We start from the raw sequence: 24487 nt of genomic DNA on the forward strand, positions 1-24487 counted from the left end.
AGAAGGAGGCCATCAAAATTAGATATAAGAGAGAAACATAGAAGAAATCTGTGGTTTCTTGTTGTTATCACAGACTTTTGACATTAAAATCGAACGTGTTCTTCCAAATCACAAAAATTATTTGTTACCACAGATTTTTAACTGTAATGAATTGTATACTAATAACATACGTTGTATTTGATTTATAAAATGTTGGATTTCTTTGCAATTTTTACGAAAGGAGGCATCGTTTTATGGTGCTTCCAAAATACTACTCAAAATTTTACCTCTTCTGTTAATGCTTTGATTAAAAATGTTATTCTGCAGGTAATACTTATAAAAACATAATATGTATAATAAAGAACATTCAAATTAGATTGCCTTTTCAGGAAAGAGGACTAAACACTTTCAGTGACAACAGACTGTCTTTACAGTATAAATTAGATAATGAATTCGATTTGGTTTTTATTGTTGCATATGACAAAATTCTCAAACTATCATATGTTGATAAATTTTTGAATGATATACATTTGGAATTCAGGGATAAATATAAAAATGAATTGGCTAGAGCGGAGTATTTTCAGGATTATAATTTTTGTGAAGGATTTAATTCAACGTTGAAAAAAGCGGAAAAATGGTCTAAACAACAAGAACAATTACCAAAGCAAATGAAAACTTTTGAACAATCAAGTAAATCAAAAAAAACTGTATCATCAATGATAGAACGAAAAGGGGATGAAAAGAATGCTAAAATACAGAAAAAGAAAGAAGTTAATTTTGCACCAGAAGGTAAAAATGAAGATTGTAATGAAAATATTTGAGGAACATTTCTATGATTTTACAGAAGCTCAATTACTACCAGATTCACCAAAACAAAAATTGCAAAATGGTCAATTAGATGAGGAGACATTGGCAGCAAATAGATTGAAATTTGCGCAGAAAATGAATAAGAAGAAACAGGATCCTAAGTGGGTTACTGAAATATCAATTAAGATGAATCCTTGCTATATTAAATTTCTTTCAGAAAAAGTCCCAAGAGTCCTACAGTAGAAAAAGAAAGGGTTGGTAAAAAACCAAGAATTTGGGAGCTTGGTGGTACCAATAAGGATTTAGGTTCCTTAGAAAGGACAACAGATAAACCAGAAGATATGAGAAGTCATTTTACACCTGATACTGAGGTAAATAATAATATTCACCCCATAGCTTTAATAATAATTAACAGTTTAACAATTTTTCAATATATTGAAATATTTCTAAAACAAACCATCTATTTTTCCAGATTGTTGGTCAAATGAAGGGAGTCATTAAAGATTTAGAAGTTGAATCTTCTGATGAAGAGGAATATTTTGAGGAAGAAAAAGAGACAAATAAATCATCACATAAAGGAGGAATGTTCTCTATTTTCAAAGGTTTGGTGGGTTCTAAGAGCTTGACTGCCAGCGACATGAAACCAGCACTAGAAAAAATGAAAGATCACCTGATAGCTAAAAATGTGGCCTCTGATATTGCGAGCAAGTTATGCGATTCTGTTGCTACTAAACTGGAAGGAAAAGTACTAGGTACTTTTGATAGTATTGCTTCAACTGTAAAAAACACTCTGAATGATTCTTTGGTTCAAATTTTAAGTCCCAAAAGGAGAGTTGATATTTTGAGAGATTGCTTGGAAGCTCAAAGGCAGAAGAGACCATTTGTAATGACATTTTGTGGTGTAAGTAATTTCACATTTATTACTTGCTAATGACTGATTGTAGAAATGTTGGAGATGCTGAACAAACAAGTAAACTGTTAATTGCAGGTAAATGGTGTTGGAAAGTCAACAAATCTTGCAAAAATTTGTTTCTGGCTCATTGAGAATAATTTGCGAGTCTTGATAGCTGCTTGTGACACCTTTAGAGCTGGAGCAGTTGAGCAGCTCAGAACACACATGAAACATCTGAATGCTCTTCATCCACCAGAACGTCACAATGGTCGTACCATGGTTCAACTCTATGAGAAGGGATATGGTAAAGATGCGGCTGGAATAGCAATGGAAGCTATCAAGTTTGCTAGGGACTCTGAGTTTGATGTTGTCTTGGTAGATACTGCTGGCAGAATGCAGGTATAGGTTACTTACATTTGAATGGACTAGTTTTCATTTTTTTGTTAAGGATTAATTCTAAAAATTGAAGTAAAATGAAACAAAAATGTGGAAGAATCATTGAAATATCTCCAGAAATGAAAAAGTTATGGGACTTTGAAGTTGCGCTTGAAAGAATAATTTCATAGTACGTGTAAGTGTCGTGACGTCACACACTAGACGACTGGTATTCGCAGAGTGCTTACGAATTCATTGGTGTACAATCACTTGTGCCGTTCGTGTCGTGTTTTGTTCGTTACACGATGGCTGAAATAACTTACTATATACATACATATAAATTACTTTTTTCTCTTTTTACTTTTTACTCCTCACATAAATATGTTTTGCCATTGATAGACTTCTACGACCAGTACTCAAGTACAAACTGTTTATGAAACGTTTTTTAAATAAATCATCGTTATAAGTTGAACCATGATGAAGCAAACTCAAAAGTAGATACTTGCTTGAAAAGTTTGACTCCTTACATTTCTGCACTGACATAAGATGGATTTGAAGAAAAAACTCCATCACTGCGAGTATATCTATTTTAGGCAAATTGTCACTTTGTCCTTTCACGAAGCCTTCTTCCATTATGGTGACATAAAAACAAAACTCGAGTTAAAACTACACTGTACAACTACAAACGGCGCGAGAGCCTTGGCGCGGCTAAGTATTTAAACATAATTTATGGTGTAGCGATCGCAGGCAAGTGCCGTGACGTCACAGACCAAAGACGTTCCGCGCTAAAATACGTAAATTTAAATAATCTATTTCTCAGTCATTTATTGATGGATTTTCAAAATTTTTTCACTGATACATCAGTTTTGCTCTATATTTTAATTCTATCGTGTCAAATATAGTATTATCAACATCACTAAACTAGTCCATTATTAGGCACCCCAATTCTATCGAAAATTGCATTTTACCTTTTTCATGCCTCAATTTTTCCATCTTGAATCTTGACTGGGTGGTTCAAAAGTCTGGAAACGGTAAATTTTTTTCATGCACAGGTGGAAAATCAGAATTCTGATACCGGGGTCTTTAGTAATTTCGCCCGAGGAATCGAATGGGCCCATCAGATTTTGGACCCGCTGAATTCGAATCTGCAATAAAAAAGATGGGTTTGCATTTAAATTTTGAAGTTGGACCTCATATCTCATATATGGCCCTAAATCTGATGGGCTCATCGAAATAAATTCACCGTTTCCAGACTTTTGAACCACCCGGTATATTCAAAATTTGTTTATCTTATTGATGCCAATGTGAATATTTTGTTCTATTTTTCAGGATAATGAACCTTTAATGAGATCTTTAACAAAACTAATTAAAGTGAACGAACCTGATTTAGTCCTATTTGTGGGTGAAGCTTTGGTGGGAAATGAGGCAGTTGACCAGTTGGTTAAATTCAACCAAGCACTTGCCGACTACTCCTCAAATTCCAATCCCCATATCATTGATGGTATAGTTCTGACCAAATTTGACACTATTGATGATAAAGTGAGTATTAAATTGATCTAATTCAATATGATTGATGTTTAGTTTCTTTAACTGAATTATTTATTGCGGTTATACTGGAATCTTCATATTTTGTTTTCTTTTAAAGGTTGGTGCTGCCATTTCGATGACCTATATTACTGGTCAACCAATTGTTTTTGTGGGAACGGGTCAAACTTATACAGATTTGAAAGCATTGAATGTGAAAGCTGTTGTGCACTCTTTAATGAAATAAATCTCAATTATATGCTTAGTGTACCTACTTTTGAAGATGAAGAAATCTCTTAAAAATAATAATTGTCTTTTTTTTTTCAACTGACTAATATACTATTATATAATTTTTCATATTGGTTTTTGATTCTGGGGATTTAAGATTAATGATGGAATTAGTGATGAAGAGTTACTACTAAAAGATGTTCAATTTTCATTCCTTTATCAGTTTTACTTTATGCTTGAAGTATTTGTTGTGTTTATTTATTAAGTTATCTATTTGTTTATTATGAGAAATTTTGATTAAAACATTTTTAAATAATGTAAATTTTTTATCTACTCATACTCTTTAACGATCCTAACCTATCCTGAAAATTTCAAGTTCCTAGGTATTCCGTTCAAGACTTATCATTTTTACGAATTTGATTTAGGATCAGTGAGTGACGAACTTTATCGTTTAAGACAATTCCAGATCCAAAAATACATTATGACAACATGATAAAGAGATCTGTTCACTGAACAAGGTGTCAACTATTGGAATTGTATTAAATTTCATTACAGTCCAATATTTTGATATGATGATAGTTTGCGCGGAAATAATGAACGTTTGTATAAATTTTGCAGCAGTTTTAATTCAGTCATTAACAAATCTTTACATAGTAGCCCCTTTATACAATGCAATCGGCCTTAAGAAATTTGACTATCAAGATATCATTAAATCTATGTTACTTTTAAAATAATAAGTTAATATTAAATATTTTCCAATGGTAGATCTTTACACAAAAAAATTTATTTTCAATGTTCAAAATGATAGGACCGAAATATATAAAATAAATACAATTTTGAAATTTAACTTAAAAAATTTAAAACTTAATTTACTATCTAATGCTTGAAAATAGATAATGAATTTTTCAATATGAGTGAAGTAACTTTTTTCAATGGACATCAAATAAATGAAAAGTGTTTTTTTATTGGATTAAAAAAATTATGAATTTCGTGAAGCTTTATATCTGAAATTATTTCTTCAGCCATTGTAAAATATATTCTGCCAAGCAGAAAGAAAAATAAATAATCTGAATCTTAGGCAAGTTAAGACTACAAAATATAACATAAACAATTTCAATGTTCAACAGTATTAAATTAATTTATAAACATAATTTACAAAACAAATTTTTGTTTCACAATTTTCAAGTGAAAACAAGAAAATGATAAGTATTTTGATGATTGTAATATGTATGAAAAATTTTTTGAGTTGTGATTAAAATTTCTTCTTTTGCTGTCCAAATATGAAATACAAATGAAAGAAATTGGAGAGTATTTAGATTTTTCAAGAGTACTCCTTAAATATATCAACCATACTTCCAGGTGGAGCCTTGCAATAAAACATATTTTATTTCCACCATGATGTTATATATGGAAAACAAATGAAGAATTTATGTAACAAATAATCTAAATTTGCCCTTTAAATTGACCCGTTTTCTATAGATAATGAAAAAAAAACCGTCAAAACTGTACTTGAAATGAATGTATTTTGTCAATATTTAGGGCCAGTTGCACCATTTGCCTAAACGTTGATTAAAATTTAAACATTGATTAATTTCTGATTTCTCTTGGGAAACCATAGAGTAATCAACGTTTAAATTTTTAATCAATGTTTAGGCAAATGGTGCGAATGGCCCTTAAAATTACTAAGCTTCAACTTGAAAATTTTATAATTTTGAAAAAACTTTCTTGCTTCACATAGTTTTTTAAGAATAGGTACAAATATAATTATTAAAATAATAATTCTTTCAACAGTAGGATACTGTAGAAATAACAGTTTGATTGAATGATTCAGTTTCAATTTTGAAATGGTTTCATTATATAATTCAAACAAAAATAGTTGAATTTCAGCATATGTGGTAAGTACACAATTTTGTCCATATTATAATTAAAAATATAGTGCAGATATTAATGTACAAACAATGCACTTAAACTTTTTGAAACTATCTTCAATCAGGAAGAAATATGCCCCACAAGTGATATGATAATTTTGCATTTTTTAGTAATTCAGATAATTTTACCGAGATGAATGAAAATGATTTCTTTTATGATACATAACTACTGCCTCTACTTTAAACACAAGATTCATTACCTATTATATTATATGAAAGAAATATTATATTCTTTCCATATAATATTGAAATTTCTGATTCAAAATTGAAAAGAGAGAAATCATATCAATCTATGAGAAAATCATAATAAAACTCATTTAAAAGAATGAAGAATTAAATATAAACATCCTTTCATGAAATGGGGTGTGGATAGTCCTAAATTTTCCATATTACTTATGACTTGTTAAATTGAGGATGTATAAGATCAGAAAGATAAGCAAGACCCGTAAGTTTTGAATTGTCATATCAACTATAAATTATAAATAGTTATTGCAATAATATTATAAAGTTAAAAATGCCATTATTCATTAGTCAATTCTAATAAAAATTATTTCAAACAAAATTGTCTTTCAAAGCAATAACTGCTAGTAATAATGAGTTTATTACAGCATAACTAGAATTCAAATTTATGTATTTTGGTTATAGAATCATAAAACATTCAATTTTTTGAATCAATCAAATAGTATATATGTGTATAAACATATTTTATGCTCTTCAATCAAAAAAATAATATTTTATTTAAAAATAATTCAAATTTGTGCTTCAACGGAAAAATACCAAGAAAATAAGAATTCTTTGAATTCGTATCACAACATATTGAAAAATTCCACTCATACCTCCTATTAATACCAGCGAGTGCATGTTAAGAACCTCATGCTGTACGTTTAAGACCTTTTCTAATCAAAGTCCAGTCCTCCATTATATCTTGAGGTTTCAACATATACACTATATAAGGTCCAGACACTGTAATTGCCTTTTTTCTAGATCGAGATCTAGGTCTTGAACACCATTCACCACCTTCACCCCAACTCAACTCGCAGTTATGTCTATCTTCCTCCAACCTTCGAATAGTATCCATTAATTCAGAGAAGAAATAATCATATGCTAGGCCCTTTTCACTTTCAAAATTTTGTTCTGCTGCTTGTTCTTCTGCTTCGTACTGATTCTGAACATTTTCAATTTTTAACTGTCTTAGAATACCAGCCACTTCAATTCTAATACTCATATTTTTTTGTAATTCTTCCAAAGGATTTAAATAATCTAACGACCTTCCAGCCTTAACTTCAACTAGTTGATGCTCAACTTGAGATAAGCGTTCTTGATATAATTGTTCTCGAAGATGACTGAATTGACCTTCTAAATCTTGAACATGTTGGCTAAGTTGGGTTCTTTTATTTTCACATTCACTTTCATCCATTTCGGAACTATCACTTGAATCACCAACATCTTCACTTGATTCTCTTCCTCCATCGTTGTCTCTACTAGAATTAGAATGATTGGATTCCGCATCAGAAACTTCACCATCACTCATATCGTTGGTGTTGTTGGTCTTCATGATGAATATTGAGTTTCCAAAGAAATTGACAATAAAAATTTAAAATATTTATCTGCTATTTGGCTTTGTGTTTATCTCGAGGGTTATGTTGTGTTATGGTATTTCCCATTTTGTAACCCCTTAGAGGGAAAATTCTAAAGCGAAGAAAGATATGCACTTATATCTTTCTTCGCCTTGCTAGATCACTTCAGCCGTATACATTTCAAGATAATTAGCATATACTTTCCTTCTGAAGTAAAAGAATATTTTCACCGCCACTTATACACATAAACCAGAAGTCAGAACTCATACGTACGTGCAGACTGCACAGAAACTAGAGGTAAATGTCATTGTCAAATGTATGACAGAAACATAGATAACAGAGTATAAAGAAAAAGAAATGAGCATTATATTATTTTGTAAAACTTCCAACTATTCCATTTTTGGATTCCAAATAAATAAACTGAAAATTTCAGGGTGGTTTAAACTTTTATTTTTCCCAAATAACTTGTTATTGAAAATTATAAACTAAAAACAGATCTAGGAAAAGTATATGGATTATCCTATTAAGAAAATTAATTGTTTCGAAAAGATGTCTAGAATTGTAAATTATTTAATATATAAAAAATAAATATTTATATGTAGAGGATAAAAAAGTTTGAGTTTCAACCAATGATAGAATAGTATTGATTGATTCAATATGCAGAACCAATCAAAACTATTGTGCCTCCGGTCAGCTGATGTATACATCATGCGTCTCACTCTTATGTTGCAGTCGATTTCTCTCTCTACGCGTTATCATTGTTTAAACAATGGCTAAATCTACGCTCCACGACTGATTTGTCAGTTTTATTTCATTCCTAGGTAAAGATTGTCTAATTTCGTTGCTTCTATCTCCTTCTCAGTTTGAAAGGGCGATTCTAATTGGAATCCGCTGACATATGTTTGCCGTGGATAGCTCGATATTAGTTATTCAATTAGATAAGGCATACCTATTTCAGAAAATTTAAAATAATTGGATCCATGTAGTACTAATTTTATATACAAAATTTCCGTGAAATGTGATAGAAAGAATCTGAGGTATCGAAATTTCGTAGGATTATTCGTTTTGCTTTTTGTAACTGTGTAATTTTCAATTATTTAGAAAACAAAATTTCATATGGGTATCTCTGGAACCATATAACAACATTAACTGAGTTAAAAAAAATTCAAATTTTTTCTGAGAGTTATTGAGGAACAGACGGACACAATTGATTTTGACCTCGAATTCTTCATCAGTGAATTGAACCTTTTATCATATAATACCGCCCTTGGCTATAAATTTGAATATTACAGATATGTTATCATAATCCATTTATATATGTTAGTTACTCATCAATGGGTTATTACTCATATTCTACTTTGTTACGTATCTGTATTATCTGTAACACTTAAAAAACAGGTTTGTCTCTGGCAACGTCGCAAATAGTGACGTCTATCATGTGTTCGTATCTTCGTAAACTATTCTGTCAAAATTCGAGTGTGTGTAGGGCGTTCCTGGGCTTTACTATCACGGACTAATCTGTGTAATCTGTATTACTATTTTCATTTATTCATTGTGAAATATTTTTTATTGTCAAAATGAGTCAATTTGCATCTCCCATGCCTACTAGAGATTTTTTGTGGAATGTTTTTCAGAGGTGAGATACCCAAAAGTTACTTTCAATGGTTCATTGATATTCTTTTGAAATAATAAATAAATAGTTACATTTGAAAACAAGTTTCTCAAACACTGTTATTCTAATAATATGAAATCCTATTCCTCATATCACATTTTATTTGTAGGGTGGATAGGGATCGTAGTGGACATATTAATGCAGATGAACTGCAGATGGCTTTATCGAATGGAACTTGGAGTCCATTCAATCCAGAAACAGTGAGACTGATGATTGGTATGTTTGAATTATTGAGTACAAGTTAGATTTGTTGTTTTGTCCTACTCTAAATAATTACCTTTGAATTTGCTAAGCAATTCTATTATTATAATAAATATTATATACATGAGGCTACCTCGTATAGATGAAAAAATCAATCCAGAAATATATATGTATATACCTGTAAAAATATGAGGTGTAACCATAGGGTAAATCTTCTATTTAAAATTTAATTTTTCTGGTTTAATACGTGATTTATTTGAAATTAATTTTGTGGTTAAATACATTCTTTGCTTGAATTATAATAATCACAATGTATTTACACGGCTTTGTAAAGTATTTTTCACTTTGTTCATATAGGTTTTTCCACAAAAATGTCAATAGATTATCCTTGACAATTTTGATTTCCTATTGATTTTTACATTATCCGGATATGTGTTTGATTGATTTATCTACTTTGAGATGTAAGGTAGGTATGTAGGCCTTGAAATTCTATGGAGTAAATTGCTTTTCAGCTATGTACTATACAAGTGACTAAAAATGCAATACTTAACAGAATCACAATTATTTGTTGCAGTTATTGTAATAAATGAAAGTAAATAATGCAGAATTGATTGATATTAAATATATCAAGCTATATTTGAATAAATATTGCACATAACAATCCATGGTTTTTCCTACCAAAAATATAAAAGAATTATTATGTTTGTAAATGAGTCAATAATTATGTTAAAATGAAGTCTTGCATTTTCCAAGTTACTCAATTTGAAATATTTAAAATGAAATTATATAGGCTTAAAGCCTATAACATAGAGGAGGCCTTTATTTGAATTTATTCATTATTTTCAGGAATGTTTGACAAAACAAATAGAGGCCAAGTAAGCTTTGAAGACTTTGGAGCTTTATGGAAATATGTGACTGACTGGCAAAATTGCTTCAGATCATTCGATAGAGATAATTCAGGAAATATCGATAGGAGTGAATTGAAAACGGCACTAACATCTTTTGGTTATCGCTTGTCAGATCAACTTATAAATACTTTAGTCAGAAAATTTGATCGACATGGACATGGAACCATTTTATTTGATGATTTCATTCAATGTTGCATAGTATTATATGTGAGTATTTATACATCCAATTTTCTTTTATTTCTGTGTATTATTTGTAGTCATTTCAATAAATTATTTTCTCTCATGTCATGTTGAGGACACAAAAATCTATCATCACCTAACCTAAATCCTTAATTTATTTCAAGATGGCTCTTTTAGTGCAATTTCTAAATTAACATATTATTTTTTCAGACTCTAACTTCTGCCTTCCGTCAATATGATACGGATCAAGATGGAGTAATCACAATTCATTACGAGCAGTTTTTGAACATGGTATTTGGATTGAAGATTTGAAATATGTTTTTTTAATAAAAGTGCCAACTTATTATGAAATATAATATCAATTTTTGAAATATAAATAAGATGTGAATTTAAGATTTGCAAATTTTCAAACGTTGATGGTTAACTTCAAATAACAAGGGTTTTTTTGACTCTAAATCTTTTTGTATTATGCCTAGTAGATCATATATTTATAAATTATTTTGAGGATACATATTTTTTATACAAGTTAAGTTACGATTGTTATCATTAAGATTGTTACAGATGTGTTAATGTTCTCAATAAATTGTTATAAAAGTTTCCAAATAATTTCGAATTAATTTTTTCAAATCATCTCTACTAAATAAACATCTAACCAGTTCTCCCCATAAAACAGATTCAAAGAAAAATTATTTTGACGTAAAATTTTTTTCAATGGTATGTCAACATTTCTGATTTTTCATTTAGAATAATTATTTTTCAAACCGCTAAAGAAAAATAATATATTTTTCATCATAGAAAAATTGTTATCTATAAAAATGAATATTTTAAAATAGTTTACATATTGAATGTGGAATTCTTTCAGGAATGTTTGATAAAAGCAATCAGGGAAAAATAACCTTTGAGAATTTCAGTGCATTATGGAAATATGTAACGGACTGGCAAAATTGTTTTCGGTCCTTCGACAGAGATAACTCAGGCAACATTGATAAAAATGAAATGAAAACTGCGCTGTCATCATTCGGTTATAGACTATCTGATGGAATAATTGACACTTTGCTTAGGAAATTTGATCGTCATGGAAAGGGAACAATTCTTTTCGATGATTTCATTCAATGTTGTGTAACTTTACATGTGAGTATAATTCTTGAGTCAAGCGTACTTTTTTTTCAAAGATGTGGAATAATTCTAATGAATTATTATGGTAATTATCAAGGTTGAAATAACTACACGCTTATCCTTGTAGACTTTATTGAGATTTAATGCTGTTTTGACCACTATGTTGTAATCATGTGAAACTAAATTTTATAAATGAATAAATAATAATAAAGCTAATTTTTGATCCCAAATCAATACCAAATGCTGTTAGTTTACATAAGGATCAATTATTATTAGTTAGTTCAACCTTAGTAGAATACTGAGCCCACTTGTGAGCTCGAAATATATGTTATAATCATGGTTACAGTTATTCCCATTTTTCAGACCCTGACTTCTGCTTTTCGCCAATATGATACCGACCAAGATGGGATGATTCAAATACACTATGAGCAATTTCTGAGTATGGTGTTTAGTTTAAAAGTATAAATAGTTCGTATTGACGAAAATTCTCAAATGTTCCAATAAATAACTTGTAAAATAGGTTGTGAAAATTCAACTAATATTTACGCATGCTGTAAATAAGTATTTTCATATAAAATTAAAAGAAATTACCTCCAAAACGTAAAAAATATACTTCCGTAATTTTCTTTGCCTGTGAATTCCCCAGATGCCATTTGTTTAATGACAATTGACAAAACACCTGTTGCCAAACACCAACTGCCGCCTGGTGGTCAGTCGCTAAATCAATGGCGGTCTATCCAATGCAATGCAGGTCTTTCCTCTACCTACCATGTACTTCCCCGACAGGTAGTAAATTCTATTTTTTTTTAACATGATGTAATGAAGTATTTATTCCTACTCAAATATGGAATAAATAATTTCAAGTAATACCTAACAATATGATTTTTTTTTAATATGAAATATGTATATTCAATATAATATATGATAATTAATTAGATAGGTACGCTATTGACGGAGAGCAAACGAAGATAAATAAGAATATCGAACTGGCAGAAATCTAAGTTTGGAGTTATAATTTTGTGATAAGGGAGAAAATAATAGTGCGAAATTTGCAGTGTTTTTTATTGGTGGGCTAAAATTCAGAGATTTTGAAAAAAGTTCATAGGTCAAATTTTGAAATAGGTCCGTGCATTTCATTTTCCAAAACAAATCTTCCTAGATCTCCTATTACTCCTTCTAGTTCGCTTATATTCTGCCTTTTCAGGCTATGTTTGTCTGAAATGAATAAAAATTGTTGAAGAGGCATAATATTTCTAAATAAATAAATTGTCATAGTGGAAAGTTCAACGCATATTCTTGAAAGAATAATTGTCGGAAAAAATAACAGTAATAATAACGCTTCATTTCAATCAATAAGTCTCGGGCCTATATTCACTACAAAACAATAAAGGCATGGACTTATTGAGAGAAGTGTAAGATGGACCCAGTGAGTCCTTTTTCAGAAGTTTGGAGCTTGTAAGAGTTAGGAATAATTAGATATTCACATGCTTCATCCATTTCACATAATGGCTTGAATAAAGTAGGCCTGGTTCTATAAATATTCGGGAATAAAATAACTGGGTTTCTGTAAGACCATTTCTGCGTGGTAGTGCCTTCTACCCAACCCTCTGGCAGTGGAACTCTTGGTTTCTCCTTAGGTGGAAGAAATTTTTCGTATCCATCTGAAGAAAGATTATGATATAATCTTAAGTGTAGAAAGTTGAAGAAAAAATTCACCGAATGAACAAAAATGTTGATGATAGGCAGTCTTCTTCTCAAAAGCTTCCTTTTCATCCACAACTGTAGTATTCATGGGCACCTTGAAGTATTTTTCTGCAATTCTTGGGCGTTTTTCACTCTGCAATAAGTTTAATTTTATATTATCAAGAAGTTCCATATTGCCAATAATAAAACAATGTTACATATTTCTTCACAAAACTGTGACAGTTTTCTATTTTGTCCTCTTCATTCCCTGCATCTGTAGAGAGATAATGTTTATAGCTTTCAGCGATAGGATCTTTAAATTCTTGGTGGCTCTTATATTTGATGAGGCTGAAAATAAGTTGAACTGAAATGGCTTGACTATTTTATATCTACAATATTATAGGGTGGTCCAACGAAAACTTAACATCGCGATTTTCCGACTTTTGGAAATTTTGAAGCGAAATTTCAGGATCAGATAGTATTCGATTAGATCTTCAAAATGAGGTATCGCAACACCTCTCATCCCTATTCAAAATTAAGGGGTTGTACTCACCCCTGTTAGGGGTTGCAATTACAAAAGTTGTCCCCCCTCGAATCAGAAATTGACAGGTTCAAGCGTTTTTCCACATTTTCATTTTAAAGCCGGAAAATCGAGGTGTTGAGTTTTCGTTGGACCACACTGTAATACAGGGCCCCCGCAACCGCGCGTTCAACGCGTGCACCGCACGCGGGCGCCACTCTTAAAGGGCGCCAAAATCTCTTATAGACCGCATGAAAATCCGAAAGACCAAAGGTTTTTGAAAAAGTTTTTTTTTAATTTTTTCAACAATTTTAAAAGTGCAAAGACATCTTTTACACATCCAAACAAGTTCCCTAACGTCACAATCCCTATAAAATAACCTCGGCCACAGATTGCAATTATACGATTCTTTTCGAGTAAACAAATCATAAATAATCATCCCTTTGTCGGTACGGGATTTCTTTATGGACCACCTTGCACCGGACGGCGGGCACCATTTCTTCGATCATCACTAAAACGCATATGGTACACATAAACAATCATAAATACCGAAGCGATAGCTTTTAGCCAGGGGAATCATGAAACTTTCGCCACCATCTGTAGGAAAAATACTACATGTTACAGAGAATTTCTGAAACTACCAAAATCTGCTTGCTATGCTATAACAGCAGAAACCTATCCAAAGAATAGTTATTTTGTTTCGAAACGTTTAGGGGTTGAGGTCAAGACGCAAAAAATTAAAATACTCAAATAATTGGAAAGATTTGTATTTTGTGTAATTGTGGTTTGTTTTACTGTTTCTTGTTGTGATTAAATTAAATTTTATGAAATGGTAAGTACCTATCCACATACAGAATTAGCATTTCTATCAGTCTATAAAATTCGATATTTTTTTTTCTGTTTAAAATGGTGCACATCCTAAATTAGCCCATACCTATATACTATAATATTATTTTTATTTGCTTCAAATAGGGAAGTATTGTTTGTAATCGTGAAAAAATTGAATCGACTTTGATATTTTGAATTTGTTACCTGTTACCTCATATTATACTTAATTTTTTTTTAATATGCACCCTGGATCTGTATTATTTATTTGATGTTCGTAGCCGTTTGACATTCTAAAAAAATTATATTTCACCTTTGCCAAAAATTAATTATTATAACAGGAACAGGGTATGTGCTTCAGATCGGTCTTAACTTATTATTATTGTTAATATTAACTCCGTTTAGGTTTGAAGGCTCGGATTTAAGGTTTAAATTCATAAAAATGAAAACATACGGGTTATTCTCAAAGAGATGGCGCAAAGTAAATCATGGGTGAATGTCCTTACCAATTTTGGATCAAGTTTTTCTTAAATTCTAGGAGCCATACAAGAGAAAACGACCTTCTGATGCAAAATTTCGAGAGCAAAAAAAAGCTAGACTTCAACAAAGGGAGAAGATGGCTGGGAGTATGGAATAATATTTAATAATTAATTATTAATAATAATATTAATATTTTAATATAATATTATGAATAATCACTGGTATTCGTGTCCTGACTTTTTATTTCCCCTGTCCTCTTTGCCACTACATAGCTGAATATTATGAAAAATTTAAAGAAGAATAAAGCTCAGGTTTTGAAAACTCTGCAGTTTCATTACAAAATTGAAATAAAATGCGGTTTTGATCGAATGCTTGAATAAAATAATGAAACATTTAAAAAATGTATTATGCAACAACTGACAGCATAAAGTTCTTAAGGCATTCAATAAAGGTTGCCGATAGTTTTTCAACCCTTCTACAAATAAATTCCTAACAAAAACTGAAACATTTTTTGCCGATTATCCTGCGACGTTTTTCTCCACTTCCCCCCCTTAAGGGGCGCCAAAATATTTTCGGCACGCGGGCGTTGATGACCCTTGCGGGGGCCCTGCTGTAATAAACCTTCATTTTTTGTAAAATAACTTACGGAGGTAGTTTTTGACGAATATAACTTCCTCTGTATGTTGTTTCGAATGTCCTATTTTCGAACTCCATGTTTCAAAATCTTAAAATAGGAGTTCGAGAAAACACTTCAAAAAAATTGACGGGATATAAAAATATGACACCGCCAGGAAATTAATTTGTCATTACTTTTTTCAGAAAATTTTGATGTGATTGTCGAATCGATGTCTTAATTTGTTTGTGGGGTGGGCCAAATTCATGCGTAATTAGTCTTAGGTCAACTATATCTCTATTTTTGTGAGACTTGTGTGAAATCACTCGAAAAAATGGTTATGAATCAATTTGTTACCACTTATAGGAAAGATTACTTGTGGCCTTATGTGAGGACGTTTGGCTCGAAGTGAGTAGAAATCTGGGACCAGTGGCGTACCCAGTCATAAGCCTTGGGGGGGATAAAGAAAAAAATTTTCAATTTTTCCTTTTTTTGAAGAAGTTTTCCAAAAAATTTTGCTTACTCATAATAAGATTGTGATATATAAGGTTGTTACATATAATGGATATTCCTTCTGGGGGAGATATATCCCCCTTATTCCCCCCCTTGGGTACGCCACTGTCTGGGACAAAATTCTTAGATCAGGAACAAATTTGAATACTTTGAATTTCAGAATCGTGTGATTTAATTTTCACAGGTGATTTTTTAGCACATTTCAAAGCTAAAAGAGTTAATATAAACAAGTGCTCGGAAAATATCCCATTTTTTTCATAGGCCATCTCCTGATCATCTATACAAAGCTCAGTATCGTGACCAGAAAACATGCGATTGCAACGCTCTACCTCCAATACATCCATCGAATGAACAAAAACAGGTATTGGGTCCAAACGCCCTCAAAGAAGAAGCATGGAGTCGATTGGGCCCTATGGGGCCTTTGCTGGATCCTAAAATCTATCCCGCAAGAGTGGGGGCACCCCCAGAATCCCAGATCAGTCGATTCAACCAACCCAACGTTTTCCTTCAGAAGGTAATTTTTTGTGTAGGCCTATCAGAGATATATCTATGTTATCTCTGAGGCGTATCAGGTGCTAGGGTAGGCATTTAGATTTAGACACTACATTTGGTACCCACCGCAATGTCATTGGTCAGATTCGAATTCAAGACCAATAAATATTTCCAATCATATTCATTGATTGATTTATTCATGAATAGAACTAATATTCATGAATAGTTAAATATTCATGAATAGTGAATTTCCCTGAATAGTTGAAGAATAACTTTTAAGATATAATTATTCGGAGTTTCAACAAGAATTCATGATCCATGACCTCAAAAAACACGCATTTCAATTTTGATTAGAATCGGGCCATAATCATAAAACTCGTCCGTCATTTTGGAGACGTCATGTTGAATATTTGACAATGAATTCATAATCTTCCATAAAAAATCCCCTTCTATTAATGAATAGATTAATGGATATTCATGAATAGTACCTATGACTATTAATGAATAATTGAATAGGTATTCATAAATAGTCACGTAAATTCTTATTTTTCATATTCAAATTTTTAACGTAGGAGTCTTATAGAGGGGCGGTACAAGGAATTTGGGCCAATTACACATAAATAGAAGTTTAAAATGATTATCAATAGTAAAGGGTGTTTTTATAGAGCTATAGAACTTTAAATTGCAATAAAACAACGATGGATTAGTCGATTGACATGAATTTTATTCATCCGCAAGATAATCTTGTGGCATTACATTTTGAATATGATTTCTGGCATATGACCGCCACGGCTGGCTCGGATCTTGGAGGCCAATTCACAGGTCCAAAACGTGAAATTAGGCGGTCACCAAACATGTCTTTCAATAAATCGATTGTGGCACGAGCTGTGTGACATGTTGCGCCGTCTTGTTGGAACCATAGCTCCTGGACATCATGGTTGTTCAATTCAGGAATGAAAAAGTTAGTAATCATGGCTCTATACCGATCACCATTGACTGTAACGTTCTGGCCATCATCGTTTTTGAAGAAGTACGGACCAATGATTCCACCAGCCCATAAAGCGCACCAAACAGTCAGTTTTTCTGGATGTAACGGTGTTTCGCAATACACTTGAGGATTAGCTTCACTCCAAATGCAGCAGTTTTGTTTGTTGAGGTAGCCCTTCAACCAGAAGTGCGCTTCATCGCTAAACAAAATCAAATGGACGTAGTGCGCGATACGTATTCCGCACAGAACCATTATTTTCGAAATAAAACTGCACTATTTGCAAGCGTTGTTCAGGCGTGAGTCTATTCATGATGAATTGCCAAACCAAACTGAGAATAAATAACTTGACAGCTGTTAAATCGGTCGCCATCTTGAACAGTAATGCCAACTTAAAGTTATATACCTCGAAAAAAAACACTCGTTATTAATAATACAAGTTTATTTTTTTTTCAGCTCCAAGAAAAGTATCCGTTTATTTACGAATGCTTGAGAAATGCTCCTCCTGACGATTTGATATCTCGAATCAATAGAGATCGTTTGCGAACAACTTATGAGGTTGACTTTTGTCGGATGAGTAAGTAAAGAATCTGTATAATTTAATTTCATAGTTTCACATCCGGACCACGACATGAATATGAATAACCCAGTATGAGGCACAATTTTGTTTCCGCCGTTTTGCAATAATGGCTGTAGCGGTAAGTGGTAGTCGAAATAAATAGATCGTAGATGTCATACATAACGCCTTGCAAATATTAGTCGATCTGTGTCTGAATCATAAAGTTATTCTCGATTAAACAGCTTACGAGCCAAATTTCTGTATTTTGCGGGAAGTTTTAGTTTTCTGATTTAATATCTGCGGCTGAGGCTCATCGAATGCTCTGAAATACCTATGATGAGGCCACTATTAGTGAAAAAGACGTACCGAGAGTAGTTTCAACGCTTCAAGAACGGTGATTTTGACCTCGAAGACCATCATGGCGATGGAAGAGAGAAGGTTTTCGAAGATGCAGAATCAGAGGCATTACTTGATCAAACGGCGGAAGCAAAATTGTACGCCTATGTACTTATATCATATAGAGATCTATAGATGTATTTCCGAAGATTCGCTCTTTATAGACATCAAATTTAGACCTAATAATTCTTTCGCATTTCCAATAATTTTGAAGATGAAAGAGAACCTTCACTAAATCAATTCGATTTTGCAGGAGAATATCCAGATGCTTCATACGATGAGCTACTTAGAACTGCTGGAGTGTCTGGTGCGCCTCCATGTCCGGAACCTGTGACTCTACCGGGTGACCCTTGCAGACCAGGCCAGAGGAATGTAGCTTACAGGCCCGCAGTTATAAGTCAAATGGGATACTGCAAGGGTTCAGGAGGAGGTGGAGGTGGATTGGGCGGAGAGGTCACAGAACATTGCAGTAAGGCTCATATCTATTCTATAGTTTGATAGTTTTTGTTGAGAGGGAAAACCACAACGTGGTTGTTCAGTTCAAAACGAAATTAGAGATATTTGTTCTTACAAATCACCGATTTTTCTGGGGTTGTCACATAATTTCCTCCAACAATTATCTACATATAAGAAAGGAAATATTCTTAATTTGCGAATGAAAAAAAAATCAAAATTTCAAAAGATGACAGCCACAACAGTGACAGCTGTCCGAAGATAGCGGACTATTCAAAATTAAAAAGCTCTTTATGTTTTAACAGTATATAAAACAACGGCATACAAGCTAATACACAGCTGTGATATTCTAATGAAAAATGAATTCTGAAACGTTCGTTAATGGGCCAAATCCGTTGAAATTATGAAATTTTGTTTTCTTTATAATTGAAAAAATGCCCATATCAGTGGAATTATAACAAATATTCATGCAAAATGTCATGAAGATCGCGTAGATATAATCGGAAGATTGAATCTTCCTGTAGAATTTCCATATCTCAGAATATATATCGGGTGTCCCAAGGTGAGTGGCCTATTAGATTATTATGGAAACTATTGATGGTAAAGATTTCAAATCTTGTGGATAGATATTTGGCCATGTAAGGTACATTTTTAAAATAATTTCACATTTCCAGTGTTGCCGGATGTACGACAATTTGGCAACAACTTTGTTATTTTGAATAGGACATCCGGTATTTCTATTTTTTTTATGATACTCCATAAAATATTGAATCTTTTCACTCTTACTTGTCCATCCCTATCTTCAACGGTTTTTGAGTTATTAATTATTCTTCGAAATTTTTGATCAAATTGGCGTTTTACGAAAATGACTCTAGTTCGTTCAATATTTGAGATTTAAGTCAGAAATTTTGCAAGTCGTTAGATATTGATCTGATCTGTGTCACTGCTCTTGAATTATGGTTGTCAATAATACAGGACGGACCAAAAAAATCATCATTTGCCAAGTTACAAAATTGTAAAAAAGTCTATTTTTTCAAATTAGACACCTAGTATATTTTTCAATTTTTGGAATCAGTACATCACACTCTACAATTTTTCTATTCACGTCCCTATACCTATCTCAACTGGATTCCGAGTTATATGCGTTATATGTGTATATCTTTCTTGTGCCATTATTTATAGAAAAACCTCGGAACAAAACACCTGTTAGGCAATTATTGTTTATTTTGACATTTATGGATTGAACTGATTCATTGATATATCGATCTATGAACCACATAGAGAACATAACAATACAAAAGATATTAACACTTATTGAATCAATGTGAAATCTAATAAACGCATATAACTCGGAATCCAGTTGAGATAGGTATAGGGACGTGAATAGAAAAATTGTAGAGTGTGTTGTACTGATTCCAAAAATTGAAAAATATACTAGGTGTCTAATTTGAAAAAATAGACTTTTTCACAATTTTGTAACTTGGCAAATGATGAATTTTTTTGGTCCGTCCTGTATTATTGACAACCATAGTTCAAGAGCAGTGACACAGATCAGATCAATATCTAACGACTTGCGAAATTTCTGACTTAAATCTCAAATATTGAACGAATTAGAATCATTTTCGTAATACGCCAATTTGATCAAAAATTTCGAAAAATAATTAATAACTCAAAAACCGTTGAAGATAGGGATGGAAAAGTAAGAGTGAATAGATTTAATATTTCATGGAGTATCATAAAAAAAATAGAAATACCGGATGTCCTATTCAAAATAACAAAGTTGTTGCCAAATTGTGGTACATCCGGCAACACTGGAAATGTGAAATTATTTTAAAAATGTACCTAACATGGCCAAATATCTATCCACAAAATTTGAAATATTTACCATCAATAGTTTCCATAATAATCTAATAGGCCACTCACCTTGGGACACCCGATATATCAGCATTCACTGATATTTCGTAAGTACCTATACAGGGTCGCCACTTTTTCAATGGGATTGTATTGGTAACTTTTAAACCATAAGAGTTAGAAGGTCGGTCAAATGGAGAAAAAGTTGCATTCATAGTAGCATTGTCAAGCAGTTCAAACAAATCGAGATTATCAGGGCCGGTTATTGAGATATCATAAAAAAAGTAAATTCTGTCATTTTGATTTTCTTTTTTTCCCACTTTATTTCAAATATTATCAAAAAATGTTTCAGGAATTGTTTATTCGACAGTAAATTATCCTCAATTTGACGTAATCAGATTTCGTATCCAACGTTTCGTACTCCCTGGGCCACCCTCAACCTCATTATTTTCAATACGGACCTGCATATTTTATGACACTTTTCGAAATAACTTTTAACGCTGAATTCAACGATATATCATACGATGTCATTCAAAGTTGATTTTCAGGTGATTTTGACCCTTATCCAAATTCCTTTTAGTCGGATCTGTATTACATTTAGGTACTTTTAGTTTAATTAACAACATGCAATACATTTCGATAAGAAAATCAACTAACTCATCTTGAACTAAATGGATCATATTAGAATCAAAGCAAGAAACAAGTAAAAATTATTTACATATTTCAGTTCATACTGATTAAACGGAACTATCATTTAATTCAAGATAAATCAAATTTTTATTCGAAAGTAACTACCTAAATGAAAATTAATGATATCTCAAAAATAAAATTCATAATACTACGAACCCGAGATTCTTCGCGAGAAGATTGAGAATGTATTGGAAGGTATTCAAGGAGATAAAATAAGCAAATGTATAAGAAGTTCCTATGATATCTCAATAACCGGCCCTGATAATCTCGATTTGTTTGAACTGCTTGATAATGCTTCTATGAATGCAACTTTTTCTCCATTTGACCGACCTTCTAACTCTTATGGTTTAAAGGTTACCAATACAATCCCATTGAAAAAGTGGCCACCCTGTATACACAATTTATCGATAACGCAAGTTATCCAAAAATTTACTATTCAGTTGAAAGTTTGTTTCGAATTTTCGCGGTTATTAACAAGGCCGTTCGAAAAAATTCCAAGATGCAAAAAGATATAACAAAAGGACGGTTTTTTTCGCGGGATGTCGCAAGAAGACGCAAAACTGGTATTTATAAATTTTATCTTTCAGTTGGAACATGTCATGGACCTCTTGCTGCTACGACAAACGGAATTTCAGAATATATGGACAATGTGTCTAAACTGGGTGGAATAATCATGAAAGAAAAAATACATTTCCCGAAAGAACAAAAAAACTTCTGAAAAATTCTAAAGAAATACAATTTTATGTATTTTATCTTATAGAAAATTCAACATTAGACGCTATTATGAATTCAAATCAGATAAATCATATTCATAATGTTCATTTTGTAAAAACCGTACTCATAATAAAACATCACTCACTCATTGTTGTCATATATATTATGTGATCTATTTTTCCTCGAGTTAATAAACCAAGCGCGTTCAAGGATATACAGGGTGGCCACTTTTTCAATGGGATTGTATTGGTAACTTTTAAACCATAAGAGTTAGAAGGTCGGTCAAATGGAGAAAAAGTTGCATGCATAGAAGCATTATCAAGCAGTTCAAACAAATCAGGATTATCAGGGCCGGTTATTGAGATATCATAATAAAAGTAAATTCTGTCATTTTGATTTTTCTTTTTTTCCCACTTTATTTCGAATATTATCAAAAAATGTTACAGGAATTTTTTATTCGACAATAAATTGTTCTCAAGTTGACCTAATCAGATTTCGTATCCAACGTTTCGTGCTCTCTAGGCCACCATCAACCTCATTTTTTTCAATACGGACCTGTATATTTTATGACACTTTTCGAAATAACTGTTAACGCTGAATACAGCGATATATCATACAATGTCATTAAAAGTTGATTTTCAGGTGATTTTGACCCTTATCCAATTTTCTTTGGGTCGGATCTGTAGTTAATACAATTTATCAAAAACTGCTGTTTAAAATAGTGAAGAGAAGCGAATACAATGATTTCAAATTTGAATACCAATCCTTGCAAAACTTATATCGTAATGATATCAAAATAAAGTTCGATTCTGGAACAAATGACAAATCCAACAATAGTGATTTCTCGCGAGAAGATTGAGAATGTATTGGAAGGTATTCAAGAAGACGAAATAAGCAAATGTATAAGAAGTATGGGTTCCAGAACCGTTAAGTGCATTTTACAAAATGGTGGACATTTCGAACACTTACTTCATTCATTTTCATTTACTTTCGAATAATCATTCGATTTTTCCTTCATTAAATGATAATTCGTTTAATTATTATGAATTGAAATATGTAAATAATTATTACTTGTTTCTTTGATTCTGATATGTCCCATTCAGTTCATGATGAGTAAGTTGATTTTCTCATCGAAATGTATTGCTTGTTGTTAATTAAACTAAAGGTACCGAAATGTAATACAGATCCGACCCAAAGAAATTTGGATAAGGGTCAAAATCACCTGAAAATCAACTTTGAATGACATTGTATGGTATATCGTTGAATTCAGCGTTAAAAGTTATTTCGAAAAGTGTCATAAAATATAAAGGTCCGTATTGAAAAAAAATGAGGTTGAGGGTGGCCCAGAGAGCACGAAACGTTGGCTACGAAATCTGATTACGTCAAATTGAGAACAATTAACTGTCGAATAAAAAATTCCTGTAACATTTCTTGATAATATTTGAAATAAAGTGGGGAAAAAAGAAAAATCAAAATGACAGAATTTACTTTTTTTATGATATCTCAATATAACCGGCCCTGATAATCTCGATTTGTTTGAACTGCTTGATAATGCTTCTATGCATGCAACTTTTTCTCCATTTGACCGACCTTCTAACTCTTATGGTTTAAAAGTTACCAATACAATCCCATTGAAACAGTGGCCACCCTGTATATAGCTTCCAAGAACTTCGAGTTTTCAAATTTTGCCCATAATTTTTGCTCCCTTCTTTACTATCCCAAATATAAACTTAGGTTATGTTAGGTTAGAATTTATTATCCTCGAATGATTCCAAAGGGTTTATTTTTGGAAACAATCAGATAATATTCCGATTCGTTTCAGAGGTGAAAGACATAGCACAGTGGAATCCCTTTGAGAAAGAATGTGAAGAAAAACAAAAAGATCCTGTGGTAGAAAGATGGGGTCAAATGCTTTTCAGGGATACAATGCATTGGCACAGTCCGTTTCCTTCAGGCAGAAGTGTTAAAGACAAGAAAATACCTATGAGCAAGTCTTGTTTTTGAATTATCCATGAGATATAGTAGGACTTAAAAAAAATAGATGTTTCTTGTTATAATTGATAAATTTGGTGACAATATAGCCGATATATTTTGATTGAATTTCGAAGTTTGAAACGTCAGGACACAATGTAGAATTTTGTGTGGAATTTGCATTTTCAATTTATTATACTCAACAAAAAAAAAACAGTTTAAGGCATTTTGCCTACACCTCTCTCTGGTGCTATACCCGTCACTGACTTAACCTGGGTTATGTATTGTATTTAATTCTTTGGGGACTGGAAAATCTCTGGACTGAACAACAATTTTCTCTATTAGTTTTTGACAA

The 24487-nt window shown here is 31.9% G+C and overlaps 5 protein-coding genes across 7 annotated transcripts; 3 read left to right on the top strand and 2 right to left on the bottom strand.

Moving 5' to 3' along the window:
• The first annotated feature begins 96 nt into the window (after positions 1 to 96).
• LOC123684777 (signal recognition particle receptor subunit alpha homolog) lies at positions 97 to 4121 on the top strand. The gene is made up of 8 exons (XM_045624226.1): positions 97 to 306; positions 369 to 768; positions 824 to 947; positions 1004 to 1157; positions 1259 to 1687; positions 1775 to 2077; positions 3383 to 3592; positions 3699 to 4121. Exons 1-8 carry the CDS (start codon positions 190 to 192, stop codon positions 3822 to 3824), a joined length of 1863 nt encoding a protein of 620 aa, XP_045480182.1. The 5' UTR covers positions 97 to 189; the 3' UTR covers positions 3825 to 4121.
• A 290-nt stretch (positions 4122 to 4411) lies between these two features.
• On the bottom strand, positions 4412 to 7605 carry LOC123684778 (breast cancer metastasis-suppressor 1-like protein). Its single transcript, XM_045624227.1, has one exon. The coding sequence runs from the start codon at positions 7286 to 7288 to the stop codon at positions 6605 to 6607; it is 684 nt and encodes a 227-aa protein (XP_045480183.1). The 5' UTR covers positions 7289 to 7605; the 3' UTR covers positions 4412 to 6604.
• A 1095-nt stretch (positions 7606 to 8700) lies between these two features.
• Positions 8701 to 11999, top strand: LOC123684360 (programmed cell death protein 6). 2 transcript variants are annotated; one of them, XM_045623590.1, is made up of 4 exons: positions 8701 to 8946; positions 9092 to 9198; positions 11134 to 11402; positions 11751 to 11999. In XM_045623590.1, the coding sequence occupies exons 1-4, from the start codon at positions 8888 to 8890 to the stop codon at positions 11850 to 11852; spliced, it is 537 nt and encodes a 178-aa protein (XP_045479546.1). In that variant the 5' UTR covers positions 8701 to 8887; the 3' UTR covers positions 11853 to 11999. The 2 variants fall into 2 exon arrangements, with proteins under 2 accessions (XP_045479546.1, XP_045479545.1); XM_045623589.1 differs by lacking the exons at positions 11134 to 11402; positions 11751 to 11999 and adding exons at positions 10030 to 10298; positions 10482 to 10877 and having other exon boundaries at positions 8749 to 8946.
• Positions 12000 to 12432: 433 nt separating this feature from the next.
• LOC123684359 lies at positions 12433 to 15680 on the bottom strand. Its single transcript, XM_045623588.1, has 5 exons — positions 15542 to 15680; positions 13289 to 13418; positions 13104 to 13224; positions 12872 to 13048; positions 12433 to 12602 (listed from the first exon to the last, which is right to left on the bottom strand). The coding sequence occupies exons 1-5, from the start codon at positions 15607 to 15609 to the stop codon at positions 12487 to 12489; spliced, it is 612 nt and encodes a 203-aa protein (XP_045479544.1). The 5' UTR covers positions 15610 to 15680; the 3' UTR covers positions 12433 to 12486.
• A 9-nt stretch (positions 15681 to 15689) lies between these two features.
• LOC123684358 lies at positions 15690 to 24261 on the top strand. Of its 2 annotated transcripts, none has more exons than XM_045623585.1 (5): positions 15690 to 15916; positions 16283 to 16535; positions 17955 to 18075; positions 18707 to 18922; positions 23984 to 24261. In XM_045623585.1, the coding sequence occupies exons 1-5, from the start codon at positions 15843 to 15845 to the stop codon at positions 24163 to 24165; spliced, it is 846 nt and encodes a 281-aa protein (XP_045479541.1). In that variant the 5' UTR covers positions 15690 to 15842; the 3' UTR covers positions 24166 to 24261. The 2 variants fall into 2 exon arrangements, with proteins under 2 accessions (XP_045479541.1, XP_045479542.1); XM_045623586.1 differs by lacking the exon at positions 23984 to 24261 and adding an exon at positions 22035 to 22309 and having other exon boundaries at positions 15703 to 15916.
• Positions 24262 to 24487: the final 226 nt, after the last annotated feature.

This window comes from Harmonia axyridis, chromosome 7 (assembly GCF_914767665.1).
Source record: "Harmonia axyridis chromosome 7, icHarAxyr1.1, whole genome shotgun sequence".
In the NCBI taxonomy this organism is placed as follows: Eukaryota; Metazoa; Arthropoda; class Insecta; order Coleoptera; family Coccinellidae; genus Harmonia; species Harmonia axyridis.